This window comes from Gobio gobio (assembly GCF_949357685.1).
Source record: "Gobio gobio genome assembly, chromosome: 17".
NCBI classification, from domain to species: Eukaryota; Metazoa; Chordata; class Actinopteri; order Cypriniformes; family Gobionidae; genus Gobio; species Gobio gobio.
Window position 1 is genome coordinate 2,705,389 of NC_137110.1, and position 18,296 is coordinate 2,723,684.

Genomic DNA, 18,296 nt, shown 5'->3' on the forward strand with positions numbered 1-18,296 from the left:
GGACTCTAGAGCAGTGGAGACGTGTTCTCTGAGTGACCAATCACGCTTCTCTGTCTGACAATCCCATGGACGAGTCTGGGTTTGGCGGTTGCCAGGAGAACGGGACTTGCCTGACTGCATTGTGCCAAGTGTAAAGTTTGGTGGAGGGGGGATTATGGGCTGGGGTTGTTTTTCAGGGGCTAGTTCCAGTGAAAGGAACTCTTAATGCTTCACCAAGACATTTTGGACAATTTCATGCTCCCAACTTTGTGGGACCAGTTTGGGGACGGCCCCTTGAAGGTCATGTGCATCACAACACTTTTGGCAATATCGTGTAAAATAATGCGAACATTAAACAGCATTGAATCAAAATTGCCTAATGTTACTGAATGAATGAAATGTGGACTCCATCTACTCGCTCTGAATCTGATCTGGATGTAGTCTTTGACAAAAACATGATTTTATCAAAATGCTTTTTTAAATGAAACTTAAGAGAGAAAAAAAGAACGCATGAAGCTAGAATAAAACATGTTTTTTGGTTTAAAAGCAGAAGGTCTGTTCTTTCTTTTGATAGATTGCATGTTCAGGTATTCATACAACAAAATATTCTGGGGGCCATGACATTTTTGTGAAAGTGATCAAAAATGCGGGCGGGGAAAGAGTTAAAAATCATCGATTCAGACTGATGCATTAAAGGGTTAGTTCACCCAAAAATGTAAATTGTGTCATTAATGACTGAGCCTCATGTGGTTGGACACCCGTCAGACCTCCGTTCATCTTCAGACACAAATGAAGATATTTTAGTGTAAATCTGATGCTCTGAAAGGCCTCCATTGGCTCAACTTTACACTCTCAAGACCCTTAAAAGACACTAAAGACTAAAGTTACAAAGTCCATCTCACCACAGCGGCTCTACAATAACTTTATGAAGACGAGAATAGTTTCTGTGCGCAAAAAAACCCTAAATAGCGACTTATATAGAGATGACGATTTCAAAACACAGCATCATGAAGCTTTGAAGCGTTATGAATCAGTGAGTCGAATCATGATTCGGATCGCGTGTCAAACCGTCAAACTGCTGAAATTTGGCGATTCAAACCGCTGAATCGACTCACTGATTCATAACGCTCCGAACTGCTGAATCGACTCACTGATTCATAACGCTCCGAACTGCTGAATCGACTCACTGATTCATAACGCTCCGAACTGCTGATTCGACTCACTGATTCATAACGCTCCGAAGCTTCATGATGCTGTGTTTTGAAATCGGTCATCACTATACAAGTCATTATTTAGGTTTTTTTTGCACACAAAAACTATTCTGGTCGCTTCATAAAGTTATTGTAGAGCCGCTGTAGTGAGATGGACTTTGTAAGGACGTCTTTAGGGCCTTTTAAGGGTCTTGAGAGTGTAAAGTTGAGTCAATGGAGGCCTTTCAGAGCATCAGATTTACACTAAAATATCTTCATTTGTGTCTGAAGATGAACGGAGGTCTGACGGGTGTCCAACCACATGAGGGTCAGTCATTAATGACACAATTTACATTTTTGGGTGAACTAACCCTTTAATGCATCATTTAGATCGATTTGTGAACCAGTTCAAATGAATCAATTGGAAAGAACTGACTCAAAAGAATGATTCGATCACAAATTGAACATCAAAAATAAACCAGTTTTAGGCCAGACGAGCAATATCTAGCTCATTAAATAATTTAGAGCAGAGCATAACTAGAATATGTATATTAATTATAGAAATGGCCATGACTTTAAAAAAATATACTTTTATCAATATTTCTTGTCCATACATTTATTAATTTGATATATATAGCAGGTTATTATGTGATAATGACTATGTACATTATCACTAATTTCATAACTTCTCAAGTCCCTGACTGTGGGAACCCTTTCTTAAGCACACAAATTGTTTTTGGTTGGTATATTTCACACATTTCACTTATCCCACAACTGATTGTTTCGGCCGTATCAGCCAAGCGTAAGTTCACCTACTTCCGTGCGGGAAAAAAGTGCTTCAAAAGTCATGTGCGCTAGCTCACGTCTGAAAACACACATGCTCCAGAGATCCCACAGAGCGGAGACCACAGAGAGGAATTCCTTTAGTGTGTTGCCAATTAATAAGACTGGGAATCAAAATTTGGGGATGCACGCACCACCATCATGAATATACAGTAAAAATGAGCTTTGATCCGAATGTGATGAGAAAGAGCGGCCATCATAAAATATAACTAACGTGAATACTACAAGTTAAGTGTATGAGTACAAAATAAAAGTGCTTACTCAAATGGATGAGTTTATGGGCATATTTCATATACTCTAATGCTCTAAACATGAACCTATGCGCTCATATTTCATCACATCATCTTCAAATTAAATATATGTGCATATATGCTAAGCAGGCGTTGAGATAAGCTGCATATAAAAGGCTATACATCACATATTTCAACATCATTATATGACTAAAATCCACGATCAGAAGTTAATACAAACTTCAATGGGTGAGTTTTGAGTAAAAGTGTACATTTAATCTTTTAAATTGTGTTATGTAGCTTGATGATAATTGTAGCTGTAATGCACCTGTTGTGTCAGGAGCTATTCTAGTCCATAAACTAAGAGTTGAGAGAATTCACATAAGGTTACAAGAACATGCTCTTTGGTTTTCTAGAAAGACTTCAGATGATAGGAGGATTAATGTATAGAGGGATGGAAGTGGTGTAGATGGGCCAGAATAAAGGCTAATAATGGCGGAATACAAACAGAAGAATAATGAAGATTAAGTCTAATGTCGACAGAGCTCGCGTGAGAACAATAGAAGCGTGAATGGAGCAGTTCTCCTCACCAGACTTTAGATAATAGACTGCAAATGGGAGTTTACAGGGCAATAAAATATAATATTAGCATCTTATCAGCCTTCAGTAAAAACTAACATGACATGATCTTATTAAATGTTTCATAATATTCACAGTTTTTGAGATGTCATCCTCAGATTTGAAATGAAGCATGAGCAGACTTGTGGCTTCAAGCGGACGGAAAACGTACATAGTGCAGCTTTAAACAAATATATTCTTAATATTTTTTAAAGTTTGAGCTAATATATCTCCATATTAATAACAGCACGAGTACATGAGCTGTAAAGTGTTGGCTTTCAGAATGACAATTATATTTTGGGGGTGTCATTTACGCCCCACTTGCCAAAATGGGGGGTGTGCCGTAATGGGGTAAAATCCATCAATGTGCCCTCAACTCATATTTTAATATTCATGTGTCTGAATAATATCAGGTCTATGAATATTACAAGTTAAGTGTATGAAAGTGTAAAAGTGTTATATTAATCTTTTAAATTGTGTTATGTAGCTTGATGATAATCGCGTCAGGAGCTATTCTAGTCCATAAACTAAGAGTTGAGAGAATTCACATAAGGTTACAAGAATATGCTCTTTTGTTTTCTAGAAAAACTTCAAGATGATAGGAGGATTAATGTATAGAGGGATGAAAGCGCACATTGGTTGTTTTCACCCCTTCCACTCCCACTTTTCCACTTTACACGCCCATTTCTTGAGCCATTTTCAGCTCTGAGATGTGAACGATTAGGTGACATCCTTTACGATTCCCATCTCTAGCAGTGAGGCAGTGCTAGCGTTAGCTAAATCAAGCTCTGTAGAGAGAACTTACGCGTAGCTGTTGCGGCCAAGCCCAGGACTTCTCCCTGGGTTGTGCTTAAGAACCAGCCTGATACATAAAAACGGGATCCATTAAATATGCCAGAAACACATCGAGAAACACAACATATGAATTGACGAGTTACTCACTCCTGAGAGGGTCCGGGTTGACCTGGGATGGGGGTCGGCCAGAACTGGAAAACAGAACGAAAAGCGATCAAATCACTTCATATTGTGTTGAAATAGTTGCATTTGATCTGGAAGTAATGATCTAAAGCGTACTCGTGCAGATGGAGGGTAAGGCGACTGCGGGAGAGGCGGAAGCGAGGTCTTGATTAGACTCGGAGACACGATCTGAGCTGAAGAGAGAGCCGCCATGTTCTGGAGAGCCTTGTCTTTGGATGCTTGATCCTGAGGAGAAGGAGACCCAGGTGAGCGGGATCATCCAGGAGAATATACGACACAATAATGGCATAAATACTGTTAATTTTAATGCAAAGCAGCTGCTGATTTATGATGAAGCAAGATAAAAGCATTAGAAGAAGGGGAAACAACAGGAAATCAGAGAGCACCAATTGATTTGCATTTCCAGGGTTTGCAAGACAGCAAAAGAAAATGAGTTAAAGGGTTAGTTCACCCAAAAATGTAAATTGTGTCATTAATGACTGAGCCTCATGTGGTTGGACACCCGTCAGACCTCCGTTCATCTTCAGACACAAATGAAGATATTTTAGTGTAAATCTGATGCTCTGAAAGGCCTCCATTGGCTCAACTTTACACTCTCAAGACCCTTAAAAGACACTAAAGACTAAAGTTACAAAGTCCATCTCACTACAGCGGCTCTACAATAACTTTATGAAGCGACGAGAATAGTTTTTGTGCGCAAAAAAAACCCTAAATAACGACTTACATAGTGATGACGATTTCAAAACACAGCATCATGAAGCTTCGAAGCGTTATGAATCAGTGAGTCGATTCATGATTCGGATCGCGTGTCAAACCGCCAAACTGCTGAAATTTGGCGATTCAAACCGCTGAATCGACTCACTGATTCATAACGCTCCGAACTGCTGAATCGACTCACTGATTCATAACGCTCCGAACTGCTGAATCGACTCACTGATTCATAACGCTCCGAACTGCTGAATCGACTCACTGATTCATAACGCTCCGAACTGCTGAATCGACTCACTGATTCAGAACGCTCCGAACTGCTGAATCGACTCACTGATTCAGAACGCTTCAAAGCTTCATGAGGCCGTGTTTTGAAATCGTCATCACTATGTAAGTCGTTATTTAGGGTTTTTTTGCGCACAAAAACTATTGTCGCCGATTCATAAAGTTATTGTAGAGCCGCTGTAGTGAGATGGACTTTGTAACTTTAGTCTTTAGTGTCTTTTAAGGGTCTTGAGAGTGTAAAGTTGAGCCAATGGAGGCCTTTCAGAGCATCAGATTTACACTAAAATATCTTCATTTGTGTCTGAAGATGAACGAAGGTCTGACGGGTGTCCAACCACATGAGGCTCAGTCATTAATGACACAATTTACATTTTTGGGTGAACTAACCCTTTCAAGTTTCAGGGAAGTTGATGCTTCACATGTTAGGGCTTTCAAATTATAATGCGAATTTCAGATTAAAAAACGGTGCATTTGAATGTTAGGTGTCAGTCAGTGCATCACGAGATGTGAAAGTCGTGTCTTTTTAATGCTTTTCTGAGCCTATCCTCATCCGCTGCGGAAACATTGCAGAAATAGAGAAGCTCACTGCAGAGATGATCTCGCTAACCAAACCATCGACACGACATCCTCAATAAACCCGTCTCCGGCGGGATGACTCCAATCCTTCAAATAGTCCGCTCTAATATGACCTCTGACCTGTTATGTTTGCCTGAATCATAATCATACACTGTTTATTCATTGGCCAGAGGAGAACAGTGAGTCTGCTTTCTCCCAAGGTTTATTTCTCCATTCTGTCACTGATGGAGTTTGGGTTCTTGCCACCGTCGCCTTTGGCTTGCTCAGGGGACACTAAATATTCAACTATATCACTGATCAGCTCATTTCAATTATCATAAAGTCATAATTAAGAGATAAAAGATTTTAAAAGTCCTCATTATTAGATAAAAAGTCACAAATATGACATGCTAAGTCATAATTATTAGATGAAATATTGAAAATATGATTTTAAGTCCTCATTATTAGATGAAATGTTGAAAATATGATTTTAAAAGTCCTCATTATTAGATAAAATGTTGAAAATATGATTTTAAAAGTCCTCATCATTAGATACAATGTCACAAATATGACATGCTAAGTCATAATTATTTGATAAAATGTTGAAAATGTGATTTTAAAAGTCATTATTAGATAAAAAGTCACAAATATGACATGCTAAGTCATAATTATTAGATGAAATATTGAAAATATGATTTTAAGTCATAATTATTAGATAAAATATTGATAATATGATTTTAAAAGTCCTCATTATTAGATAAAATGTTGAAAATATGATTTTAAAAGTCCTCATCATTAGATACAATGTCACAAATATGACATGCTAAGTCATAATTATTAGATAAAATGTTGAAAATGTGATTTTAAAAGTCATTATTAGATAAAAAGTCAAAAATATGATTTTAAAAGTCCTCATTAGTAGATAAAAAGTCAAAAATATGATTTTAAAAGTCCTCATTATTAGATAAAATGTTGAAAATATGATTTTAAGAGTCCTCATTATTATATAAAAAGTCAAAAATATGATTTTAAAAGTCCTCATTATTAGATAAAATGTGGAAAATATGATTTTAAAAGTCCTCATTATTAGATTAAAAGTCAAAAATATGATTTTAAAAGTCCTCATTATTAGATAAAATGATGAAAATATGATTTTAAAAGTCCTCATTATTAGATTAAAAGTCAAAAATATGATTTTAAAACTCCTCATTATTAGATAAAATGTTGAAAATATGATTTTAAAAGTCCTCATTATTAGATAAAAAGTCAAAAATATGATTTTAAAAGTCCTCATTATTAGATAAAAAGTCAAAAATATGATTTTAAAAGTCCTCATTATTAGATAAAAAGCCATCAGTCATTCTTCACGGCATATGATGTCATCACGTCGGAAAGGTCACATGATGCAGGTGGAAGTGCCGACTCAGTGTTAAAACGAACGCGCAAAGACTAAATCAAACGCCCTTTACACAAATAAAGGTAAAACAACGATGACGGACGATTTTACAGTTGTAGGAGAACATGAGATGGAGTTATTCGGCACTTCCACCTGCGTCATGTGACCTTTCCGACGTGATGACATCATATGCCGTGAAGAATGGCTGATGGTTTGTGTAGATCAGACTCTATTCCTCGTCTGGGATTGGTCAGAGCCTCTGAAACTGCAGAGATTTGGACCTTCAACCGTTGGTTCCCATTGAAGTCCATTATGAGCAGAAAAAATCCTGGAAACTTCATTTCTTTTCCACTGAAGAAAGAAAGACATGAACATCTTGGATGGGATTGGGGTAATGTTTATTTTGAAGTGAACTCATCCTTTAAACTGTTCAGCCCAAGGTTAGTGGTTTAGAACAAACCCTAATAATGTTTAAATAATATCAATTCAGTGCTGCCTTGAAAACACTAATTATGCTCTTTCAATAGCCAGTTATTATAATTGGATATTGAACATGGAGTTTTTCCATTAATTAGCATCTCTGAAATAAGCAAAAGCTGATGGTAGAGCCAACAAAGCAACAAACCTACACGTTCCTTTTTGAACCACTTTCCAGCTCACAGTATTCTCATCCTGGTCCAGCTCCGTCATCACGGATATTAAATGATGCCCCATCAAAAACTAGCCTCACCAATGAACTATACGCTTGGCACAAGACCGCAGTTTTCCAGTATAAAAGTCCTCATTATTAAATAAAAAGTCACAAATATGACATCCTAAGTCATAATTATAAGATAAAATGTTGAAAATATGATTTTAAAAGTCTTCATTATTAGATAAAAAGTCAAAAATATGACATGCTAAGTCATAATTATAAGATAAAATGTTGAAAATATGATTTTAAAAGTCTTCATTATTAGATAAAAAGTCAAAAATATGATTTAAAAAGTCCTAATTATTAGATAAAATGTTGAAAATGTGATTTTAAAAGTCCTCATTATTAGATAAAATGTTGAAAATATAATTTTAAAAGTCCTAATTATTAGATAAAAAGTCAAAAATATGATTTTAAAAGTCCTAATTATTAGATAAAATGTTGAAAATATGATTTTAAAAGTCCTCATAATTAGATAAAAAGTCAAAAATATGATTTTAAGTCCTAATTATTAGATAAAATGTTGAAAATATGATTTTAAAAGTCCTAATTATTAGATACAATTTTGAAAATATAAATTTAAAAGTCCACATTATTAGAAAAAATGTTGAAAATATGATTTTAAAAGTCCTCATTATTACATAAATGTTGAAAATATGATTTTAAAAGTCCTAATTATTAGATACAATTTTGAAAATATGATTTTAAAAGTCCTAATTATTAGATAAATGTTGAAAATATGATTTTAAAAGTCCTAATTATTAGATACAATTTTGAAAATATATATTTAAAAGTCCACATTATTAAATAAAATGTTGAAAATATGATTTTAAAAGTCCTCATTATTAGATAAAATGTTGAAAATATGATTTTTTAAAAGTCCTCATTATTAGATAAAAAGTCAAAAATATGATTTTAAGATAAAATGTTGAAAATATGATTTTAAAAGTCCTAATTATTAGATAAATGTTGAAAATATGATTTTAAAAGTCCTAATTATTAGATACAATTTTGAAAATATAAATTTAAAAGTCCACATTATTAGATAAAATGTTGAAAATATGATTTTTTAAAAGTCCTCATTAGATAAAAAGCCATCAACTTTCTGGTCAAGCTCCGTCATCACGGATATTAAATGACGGCCCATCAAAAACCAGCCTCAGCAATGAACTATACGCTTGGCACAAGACCGCAGTTTTCCAGAGGCCGAGTGTGAAGCCGTCACCTTACATCCCGACGAATGAACGTGGATAATAAAGAGACTCGGAAGTATGACCACAATAAGCGGTGGGATCACAATTAAGCTTCTTGGATTGAAAAAAGCCTGCAGAACATCATAAAACGGAGCGGCGACATGGAAAGTTGAGAGAGCAAAACTGCCAGGCACATTATTTACAGAAGAATCATGAGCAAATCTATGCACACCGCAGGGCCAGAGAAGGGCTGGATCCAGCAAGCTGAACCTGAGCAGGACAGCCAAGCAAAGCCAAGCAATAATCACAATAATGCGCACAATTCAAATCCACACTTACCAAGTTCATGGCCTGAATCAAAAAGAAAAAAAGACCATTAGTACAATATTTGGAGAGCAATTTTACTAAACCTCTAACAGAAAACTCTTTGGATGTATGCTAACGACATAAACTAGCCACAGTCAATTCTATCCGGAGACTATTCTCTAGAACTCACACCTGAAAGTCCACATCCAGGAACCAAAGCTCATGTTTTCATACATTTGGTTAGATTTGGTTTGGTTTCACGTCGCAATTATGCGAGCGCACTAAAGAACTGTACATGACACACTTTTTTTTTTATTGTTTTAAATCTGTAGCACTTTGAGATTTTGTTTAGTGTAAAGTGTGTTACAAATAAAATTTATTATTATTATTATTATTATTATTTACACTTGCGTCCTGTCTTCATCATCTATGTGGGGCGGCATCTGGATCGATAGATCGATTTAACCTAAAATCAAAATCTCGATTAATTGAACATTTTACTTCGATTACGATTAATGAACGATTATTTTGCTTCTCTTTTTTTTGCCCTCATAGTGAAATATGAGCCTCTTATGCATCCACTGTGGGGATTAAAACTCATGTACATTGAAGAAACACATATGGATTGTCATATACATTTATTTAGAAGTATTATTTTTCATATTTTCTACCCAAAAGTTTGATTCATACTGGAAGCCAGAGGGCGCCCTCGAGCAGAAACTCCACTGATAAGGTTTGTACCATAAATATGTTCAACTATTAAAAGTGGGGTATTTTTTTCTAATAAAAAAGTGCATTTCTTGTTGATTTTTAGGGTGCGTTCACACTTGTTATGTTTGGTTGGATTTAAACGAACCCTGGTGCGATTGCTCGATTAGTGCGGTTCATTTAATTTTTTCTTAAATCAGGGACAATACACATTAATAATACATAAAATATGTAAAAATGCGCCAGATTTAGCCAACACTGGCTAATTTTCATCTGTAGTCCTTTGGCATGTGGATGTTAGGGACAAGACAAAACAAAACAAAAGGAACAAAAACAGTGCACCCAAATGCCTATAAATTATCACAATTTTGATTTGACAGTAACCATTTTTTAAGGTTTTTTGAGAAATCACAATGACTTGTTATACTTTTTAATTCTTGGAAGTCTATTCCACTCATGTGTTCCTCTGAAAGAAAAAGATAACTGGCCAAAAGTAGTTCTTCGCAGTGGTACATTATCTGACCGATATAATCTTTAAAAATAGGTGGAGCAAAACCATTTAAAATCTTAAAAACTAGTGCTGCGCAATATATCGGAATTATCGGAATATCGCAAATGTACATATCGCAAGGGCACGCAATATCTGAATGATTTTAATAGGCTACTTCAGCATTGTGAAAAGTGTACGTTTTAAGTTAATGCATATATCAGAGAATAGACTGAGCACACGACTGATACTTATGTGACTTGCTTGATGTTAAAACGAGTTATTAAACACAATAACTTGCGAAAAACAACTCCTTTGCAGTCTCGTGCTGTCTGACACACACACACACCGAAACGTGTGCACAAGCCGTTCTTTTTTGTGTGTCTTGTTACACACTCTGTCAAATACACACTCACTTATGTCAAAATGGCTGTCTTGATGAGTATTCATGTAAACACAGTCGGTTATGCTTTAAGTGAACGATATCAGTTGGGAAAATAAATAGATTTTACACACTTAAAGCAATATCGTATCGCATATCGAATATCGCATTATTTAACAAGGATATTGCATATTGCATTTTTCTTCAATATCGCACAGCCCTATTAAAAACAAGTACTAAGTCAGCAAATTGTATCAAATGTTCCCAACTTAAAATGGAAAACTTTTTGGCTTTTTATCTAGAACCTTGAGAGTTTGTTTATATACACGAGTCATACAGTATGTAATGTGCGGAATAATCATCGAGTTCATGAATAACACTGCTGCTTCTTTAGTCAAACCATTTCTGATAAATCGAAAGTTCGCTAAATTAAATCTTACTGTGCTTACCACTTTCTTCGCATGTTACATCAGGAGTAAATAAAGGACAAATTTATACATCTGTAAATGAAAGACAAATTTATAAACAAACACCAAGTCTAACACTTATAACACATCCAACTAACTTCTATAAATAAATAACCTCCTATAAGTATGATAATCCTAGGTGTACTTTTACCTGCCAATTTTTGTGTTATTCGAATTAATGACAATAAGCAAGTACAAGTGTGAACTTGTAAGAGTGTGTAAAATCGTCCGTCATCGTTGTTTTCCCTTTATTTGTGTAAAGGGCGTTTGATTTAGTCTTTGCACGTTCGTTTTAACATTGAGTCGGCACTTCCACCTCTGTCATGTGACCTTTCCGACGTGATGACATCATACGCCTTGAAGAAGAACAACACTGAAGTCGAGCGTCTGAGGTTAAAGTGTATAAATGTGTGTGTGTGTTGTAAATGTGGCGATGGTTTGTCTAGATCATTCCTCGTCTGGGATTGGTCAGAGCCTCTGAAACTGCAGTGATTTGGACCTTCAGCTGTTGAAGTCCATTATGTGCAGAAAAATCCTGGAATGTTTTCCTCAAAAAACTTAATTTCTTTTCCACTGACTATATGTTTTGTTTTTGTTTTTTGGTCCGGACCAAACAAACCAAACGAACCGAACTACAAGTGTGAACGCACCCTAAAATACTCGAAGGAAACGGCTCACTTTCAGCAGTTATTGCCTATGGGTCGCAACATTTCTTACAGATTTCTGTTTGTTATAACTGATACATCAGATACAGATAAATTAGCACAGTAGGCCTATATTACATTTATTTGAATGCATTAATGAGAGAGTGATTGTGTGTGTGTGAATTAGCGTCTCTATTCATTTGCTGTGGTGCGTAGTTACAAATCTATGCTATAACGGTTGAGTTTCTAAGCTACTTTATTCGATGGTCTAAAATCGCTTCAATGTTCAAACGGGCAGGCCTTAAAACACATACAATTGACAAAGTTTTGTGAGGACACGAAACTTTGTGTGTGTATCAGTGCATGAACAACGATTAACTTATCTGTATAAACTTTGTAAAACATACAATTACCATAGTAATTCTGATGTGACTGAGGGGGCGGAGTCACGTGACTAAAACCGAGATAACCGACATGGGGAAATTACGTCGGGATTACTTTTCGATTAATCGTCCGGCCCTAGTCTGATGTCAGCGTCTTTGACAAGAGTGAATGAACAGACGCATATCGTTGCCACTAGTGAACAGTGCGCATTATTTCTTTTCGTTTGGAATCGTTTTGTTTAAAAGTGGACATTTCAAGCTTTCTATACACATATTTCTCATGTCTGTGAGGATGAGTTTGGGTTTATTTATGAGACACGTTCAAGAGCTTGTCTGCTATCGCCCATTTGCTTCTTATTTATTAAATCCAGTCAATTATCTGATGAAACATTGATTAAAACTAAGATACATTTAATACAAAATGAAATTCACTTTAAATAAAGGCTTTCTACAAAACAAAACTGAATGAAGTGCTCAAAATCACTTCTGACGTATTGCGCATCTTTACACTTTTCATTATCAATATAGCCGAGATGAAATTGAAAAATAACATTATAATATTTAAACATAAACAGGAAGTTCCTGTAAATGGTCTGAAAGTCCGAACCGTAAAGAAAATGCTTTCACACTAGAAACGAACCGAAACTTTGTTCAGTTTGATCCGGAGCGAGACGACCTCTTTTCGTCTGACCCAATTTCGTCTGTTTGGTCCGGACCGTAGTTCGTGGGAGATTGAATTTAATTTTGATTCGGATCAAACTGAAAAGTCCGAAAATCCGGACCAAACAAGGGCGGTGTGAAAGGGCCCTTAAAATGGCTTGTGTGAAATGTTTAATAGTATATTCGCCTATGAACAGCTTGCCAGGGAGAAATGGTTGTACTTTTACGGGAAAACAAACGTACCACATACTGCAGGCCCAATCTTTCATAATCAATCTGAACAAAAGCACTCGTAATAAAAATATGCATTTCTGAACAATGTCTAGTAGTTCATACATACACTGGCAGGTGGCGCTAGACACTCGTCTAATGCAATCAGACTAAAACATGAAGAAGAAGTTGTCAAAAATACTGCATGGTAGGGCTGCACGATTTGGGGAAAATATCTAATTGCGATTATTCTGGTTAAAATTGCGATTTAAAATGCGATTATATATTTTTTATTTTTACAAATGAAAACATTTTGTGTTTATATATTAATATGGCAAATAATAATAATTATGATTATTATTATACAATTACAATAACATTTTCATTATTACAAATTTAAAATAGCATTTAAAAATAAATAAAACAGTATAATAATAATAATTATTATTATTATTATTTTTTACAGAAAACTTTTTTTTTTTTAATTATGGGTTACCGGTTAATATGCAGACAGCCTATGACTAAAAATCATTAGAAAGGTCTAAGGATTTATTGTAAATATATATATATATTATTATAAAAATCTGTGCTTTTTATCTGTGATATCAATTTCTTGATCAATGTCTTTAATATGAAATATGAGCCTCTTATGCATCCACTGTGGGGATTAAAACTCATGTACATTGAAGAAAAACAAATGGATTGTCATATATATTTATTTAGAAGTATTATTTTTCTTATTTTCTACCCAAAAGTCTCATTCATACTGGAAGCCAGAGGGCGCCCTCGAGCAGAAACTCCACAGACGCCTCAGAGAAGTAATCGTTTGTTTATGGGAAATCCCTAATATTTATTTTATTTATTTTATTAAAATAGCAGCCTTTGCGCTTTCATAATCGCACATAAGCCAAATTCGGTTTGATTTCGATTAATCGTGCATCCCTACTGCATGGCTATTAATGCAAATTCTACATCGCGAAATCAAAAGCAGAGTCCGTGTCTTTAATATGAAATATGAGAGCATCCACAGTTGGAAAAACATGGATTATCATATACATTTCTTTAGAGAGAAGTTCAATTTTTCCTATTTTTAACCCCGAAATAGAACGGAGTGAGCGCTAAACACACGTCCGTCATTCCTCCTGGACACCAGAGGGCGCCCTCGCGCAAGAAACTCCCAAAACGCCTCAGAGAAGTACCGCATGACGCTCCAGGAAATCCCTAATGTAAAGCTAGCGCTGTGCTTTAATAAAAAGAAGATAGAAACACTCAGACTAATTAAACATGGAGACAATAAACACACGACTGCGATAATATATTGGAGTTCTTCAAGCATCCCCGAGTATTGTCATAATAATAAAGTATATTTATACTTCAATGCTAATCAACATAGCCTTATCACCAGTGTCGGGGAAAGTTACTTTGAAAAGTAATGCATTACAATATTGCGTTACTCCCTTAAAAAGTAACTAATTGAGTTACTTTTTAAGAAAAGTAATGCGTTACGTTACTTTTGCGTTACTTTTTCTCACCTGGGCTGGGCTTGTTTTTGTTTTGTTTTGTTTTTTGTGACAAAAAAGTTATATTTGTGTGCAACGGTAAAGACCTCTTCATACCAAAATGTAAATAATAAGCCAGAGGCGGAGGTAAAACTGCAGATTCCCTCATGAACACTAGAGGGCGCAGCTCTGGATAATGGAGAAGAGGATGCAGGAGAAAAAAGTTTTACCAATAAATACAAAAAAATCTAGTAATTTTCATCATCAAAGGTCAGCAGCAAGACATTGGTCAATTAAATATAAAGGTAGATTATGCATAAAAATAGTTGTTTTATTTAACATTTAATTATTGGAGGTTTGCATAGTATTCAGATTATGCATTTGACTGATTTTATTCATTTTGAGAATCTTTATTGTGCAAGTGAGATGAATAAATGCTCATATTTAGTCTAGAACTACAATAACCATCATGTTCACACACACACACACCTCTGCACTAACTCTCAACATGAGCTGTCCGTCAAATTAATGAGAAAAAGTAACTCAGATATTTTGTTGTAAATTTGAAAAGTAATGCGTTACTTTACTAGTTACTTGGAAAAAGTAATATTATTACGTAACTTGAGTCTTATCACTGTATCAGAGACACATCCAGTCACAAAAGGACATTTCAAACACTCGACTGACGATATGAAGTGAGAAAAAACATGAAGTTTAAATTATGATTATATATTCAGTGGCATAAAATGGTCTTAAAACGACAATAATATAGTTTACTGCCCAACAGGACAGGCCTAGATTTTACAAGTGGAAACTGTGTATGGGTGAAGGACACATGGAGTCTGGATGCAAGGAAAGGAAGGGTTGAGAAAACAGTGAGCCTCAGGAAAGCCAACAGGCGAAGATCTCAGCCAATCATGCACCTGCGACATTCAGCAGCGCTAAACGCCAAGCACTAGCTACTTAGCACAGGCGTCTGTAGCTCAAACACTGATGCTAACACTCATTCTCATCTCAGGACTGCATTCAGCCCACACTCCTGGGACTTATAGCAGTCTCTCATTGGTTTGTGCAAAGGCAAATGCCATTAAGCCCCGCCCCACCCGCAGGAAAGCGCATACCTTCAGCTTTGACTGTATCTCGCGAGATTTTCTCCGGGCAAGAACCTGCAAATGGCTAGAAACCTGCAGAACAGAAAAGCCAAAGAGGAAGAAAAGAAAAAGAGGAGAAGGAGAGAGAGAGAGAGAGAGAGAGAGAGAGAGACGCCGTAACCAAAGAGGGAAACGATGCGCCGCTGCGTTTCAAACCTACCTTTATACCGGCTTGATACTCTCGAACTTTCTTCCGTGCTAACACCTGTATGTGACTAGATACCTGAAGAATTTCAAGACAGTTTAACACAAAAAACACATCACCTTTTCACCTACAACTGAAAACTGTCATTAAAGGGATAGTTCACACAAAAATGTAAATGACCCCATGATTTACTCTCCCTCAGCTCATCCCAGTGTGTATGACATTCTTCAGACGAACACAATCAGAGTTATATTAAAAATATCCTGGCTCTTCCAAGCTTTATAATGGCAGTGAATGTGCATCCATCCATCATAAAAGTGCATCTATCTATCATAAAAGTGCATCTATCCATCATAAAAGTGCATCTATCTATCATAAAAGTGCATCTATCCATCATAAAAGTGCATCTATCTATCATAAAAGTGCATCTATCTATCATAAAAGTGCATCTATCCATCATAAAAGTGCATCTATCCATCATAAAAGTGCATCTGTCCATCATAAAAGTGCATCTATCCATCATAAAAGTGCATCTATCCATCATAAAAGTGCATCTGTCCATCATAAAAGTGCATCTGTCCATCATAAAAGTGCATCTATCCATCATAAAAGTGAATCTATCCATCATAAAAGTGCATCTATCCATCATAAAAGTGCATCTGTCCATCATAAAAGTGCATCTGTCCATCATAAAAGTGCATCTATCCATCATAAAAGTGAATCTATCCATCATAAAAGTGCATCTATCCATCATAAAAGTGCATCTGTCCATCATAAAAGTGCATCTGTCCATCATAAAAGTGCATCTATCCATCATAAAAGTGAATCTATCCATCATAAAAGTGAATCTATCCATCATAAAAGTGCATCTGTCCATCATAAAAGTGCATCTGTCCATCATAAAAGTGCATCTATCCATCATAAAAGTGAATCTATCCATCATAAAAGTGCATCTATCCATCATAAAAGTGCATCTGTCCATCATAAAAGTGCATCTGTCCATCATAAAAGTGCATCTGTCCATCATAAAAGTGCATCTATCATCATAAAAGTGCATCTATCTATCATAAAAGTGCAGCTATCCATCATAAAAGTGCATCTATCCATCATAAAAGTGCATCTGTCCATCATAAAAGTGCATCTATCCATCATAAAAGTGCATCTATCCATCATAAAAGTGCATCTATCCATCATAAAAGTGCATCTATCTATCATAAAAGTGCATCTATCTATCATAAAAGTGCATCTATCCATCATAAAAGTGCATCTATCCATCATAAAAGTGCAGCTATCTATCATAAAAGTGCATCTATCCATCATAAAAGTGCATCTATCCATCATAAAAGTGCATCTATCTATCATAAAAGTGCAGCTATCTATCATAAAAGTGCATCTATCCATCATAAAAGTGCATCTGTCCATCATAAAAGTGCATCTATCCATCATAAAAGTGCAGCTATCCATCATAAAAGTGCATCTATCCATCATAAAAGTGCATCTGTCCATCATAAAAGTGCATCTGTCCATCATAAAAGTGCATCTATCCATCATAAAAGTGCAGCTATCTATCATAAAAGTGCATCTATCCATCATAAAAGTGCAGCTATCTATCATAAAAGTGCATCTATCCATCATAAAAGTGCATCTGTCCATCATAAAAGTGCATCCATCCATCATAAAAGTGCATCTGTCCATCATAAAAGTGCAGCTATCTATCATAAAAGTGCATCTATCTATCATAAAAGTGCATCTATCCATCATAAAAGTGCAGCTATCTATCATAAAAGTGCATCTATCTATCATAAAAGTGCATCTATCCATCATAAAAGTGCAGCTATCTATCATAAAAGTGCATCTATCTATCATAAAAGTGCATCTATCCATCATAAAAGTGCAGCTATCTATCATAAAAGTGCATCTATCCATCATAAAAGTGCAGCTATCTATCATAAAAGTGCATCTATCCATCATAAAAGTGCATCTGTCCATCATAAAAGTGCATCTATCCATCATAAAAGTGCATCTATCCATCATAAAAGTGCATCTATCCATCATAAAAGTGCATCTATCCATCATAAAAGTGCAGCTATCTATCATAAAAGTGCATCTATCCATCATAAAAGTGCAGCTATCTATCATAAAAGTGCATCTATCCATCATAAAAGTGCATCTATCCATCATAAAAGTGCATCTGTCCATCATAAAAGTGCATCTATCCATCATAAAAGTGCATCTATCCATCATAAAAGTGCAGCTATCTATCATAAAAGTGCATCTATCCATCATAAAAGTGCAGCTATCTATCATAAAAGTGCATCTATCCATCATAAAAGTGCATCTGTCCATCATAAAAGTGCATCTGTCCATCATAAAAGTGCATTAGGCTTGCTACGATAGTCGGTGTTGCCGGTGTTACCGGTGTCCAGACTCAACACCGGTTACATCACTTGCCCACCGTGGCACCGCCCACCGTCTTTTTGATTTTTTTATAGTAATAAAATAATTTAGTTCAGTTAGAGAACAGACAGTACAAATAAAAACTGAACGATTTGCTTAATAAAGCAGGATCCGACCGTGAGTCTCGG

General features: G+C 35.5%; 1 protein-coding gene across 2 annotated transcripts in view; it reads right to left on the bottom strand.

The window, feature by feature from the left end:
- Positions 1-18,296, bottom strand: part of tead3b (TEA domain family member 3 b) — a 101,683-nt gene that overhangs the window by 17,412 nt on the left and 65,975 nt on the right. The window contains exons 3-7 of one of the 2 annotated variants that reach the window (XM_079840940.1): positions 15,727-15,789; positions 15,537-15,599; positions 9,009-9,020; positions 3,935-4,063; positions 3,803-3,846 (exon numbers count right to left, since the gene is read on the bottom strand). In XM_079840940.1, the coding sequence (XP_079697066.1) occupies positions 3,803-3,846; positions 3,935-4,063; positions 9,009-9,020; positions 15,537-15,599; positions 15,727-15,789 (311 nt within the window). Of the gene's footprint in view, positions 1-3,665; positions 3,723-3,802; positions 3,847-3,934; positions 4,064-9,008; positions 9,021-15,518; positions 15,600-15,726; positions 15,790-18,296 lie in introns of both variants that reach the window. The other variant, XM_079840939.1, reaches the window with a different exon arrangement.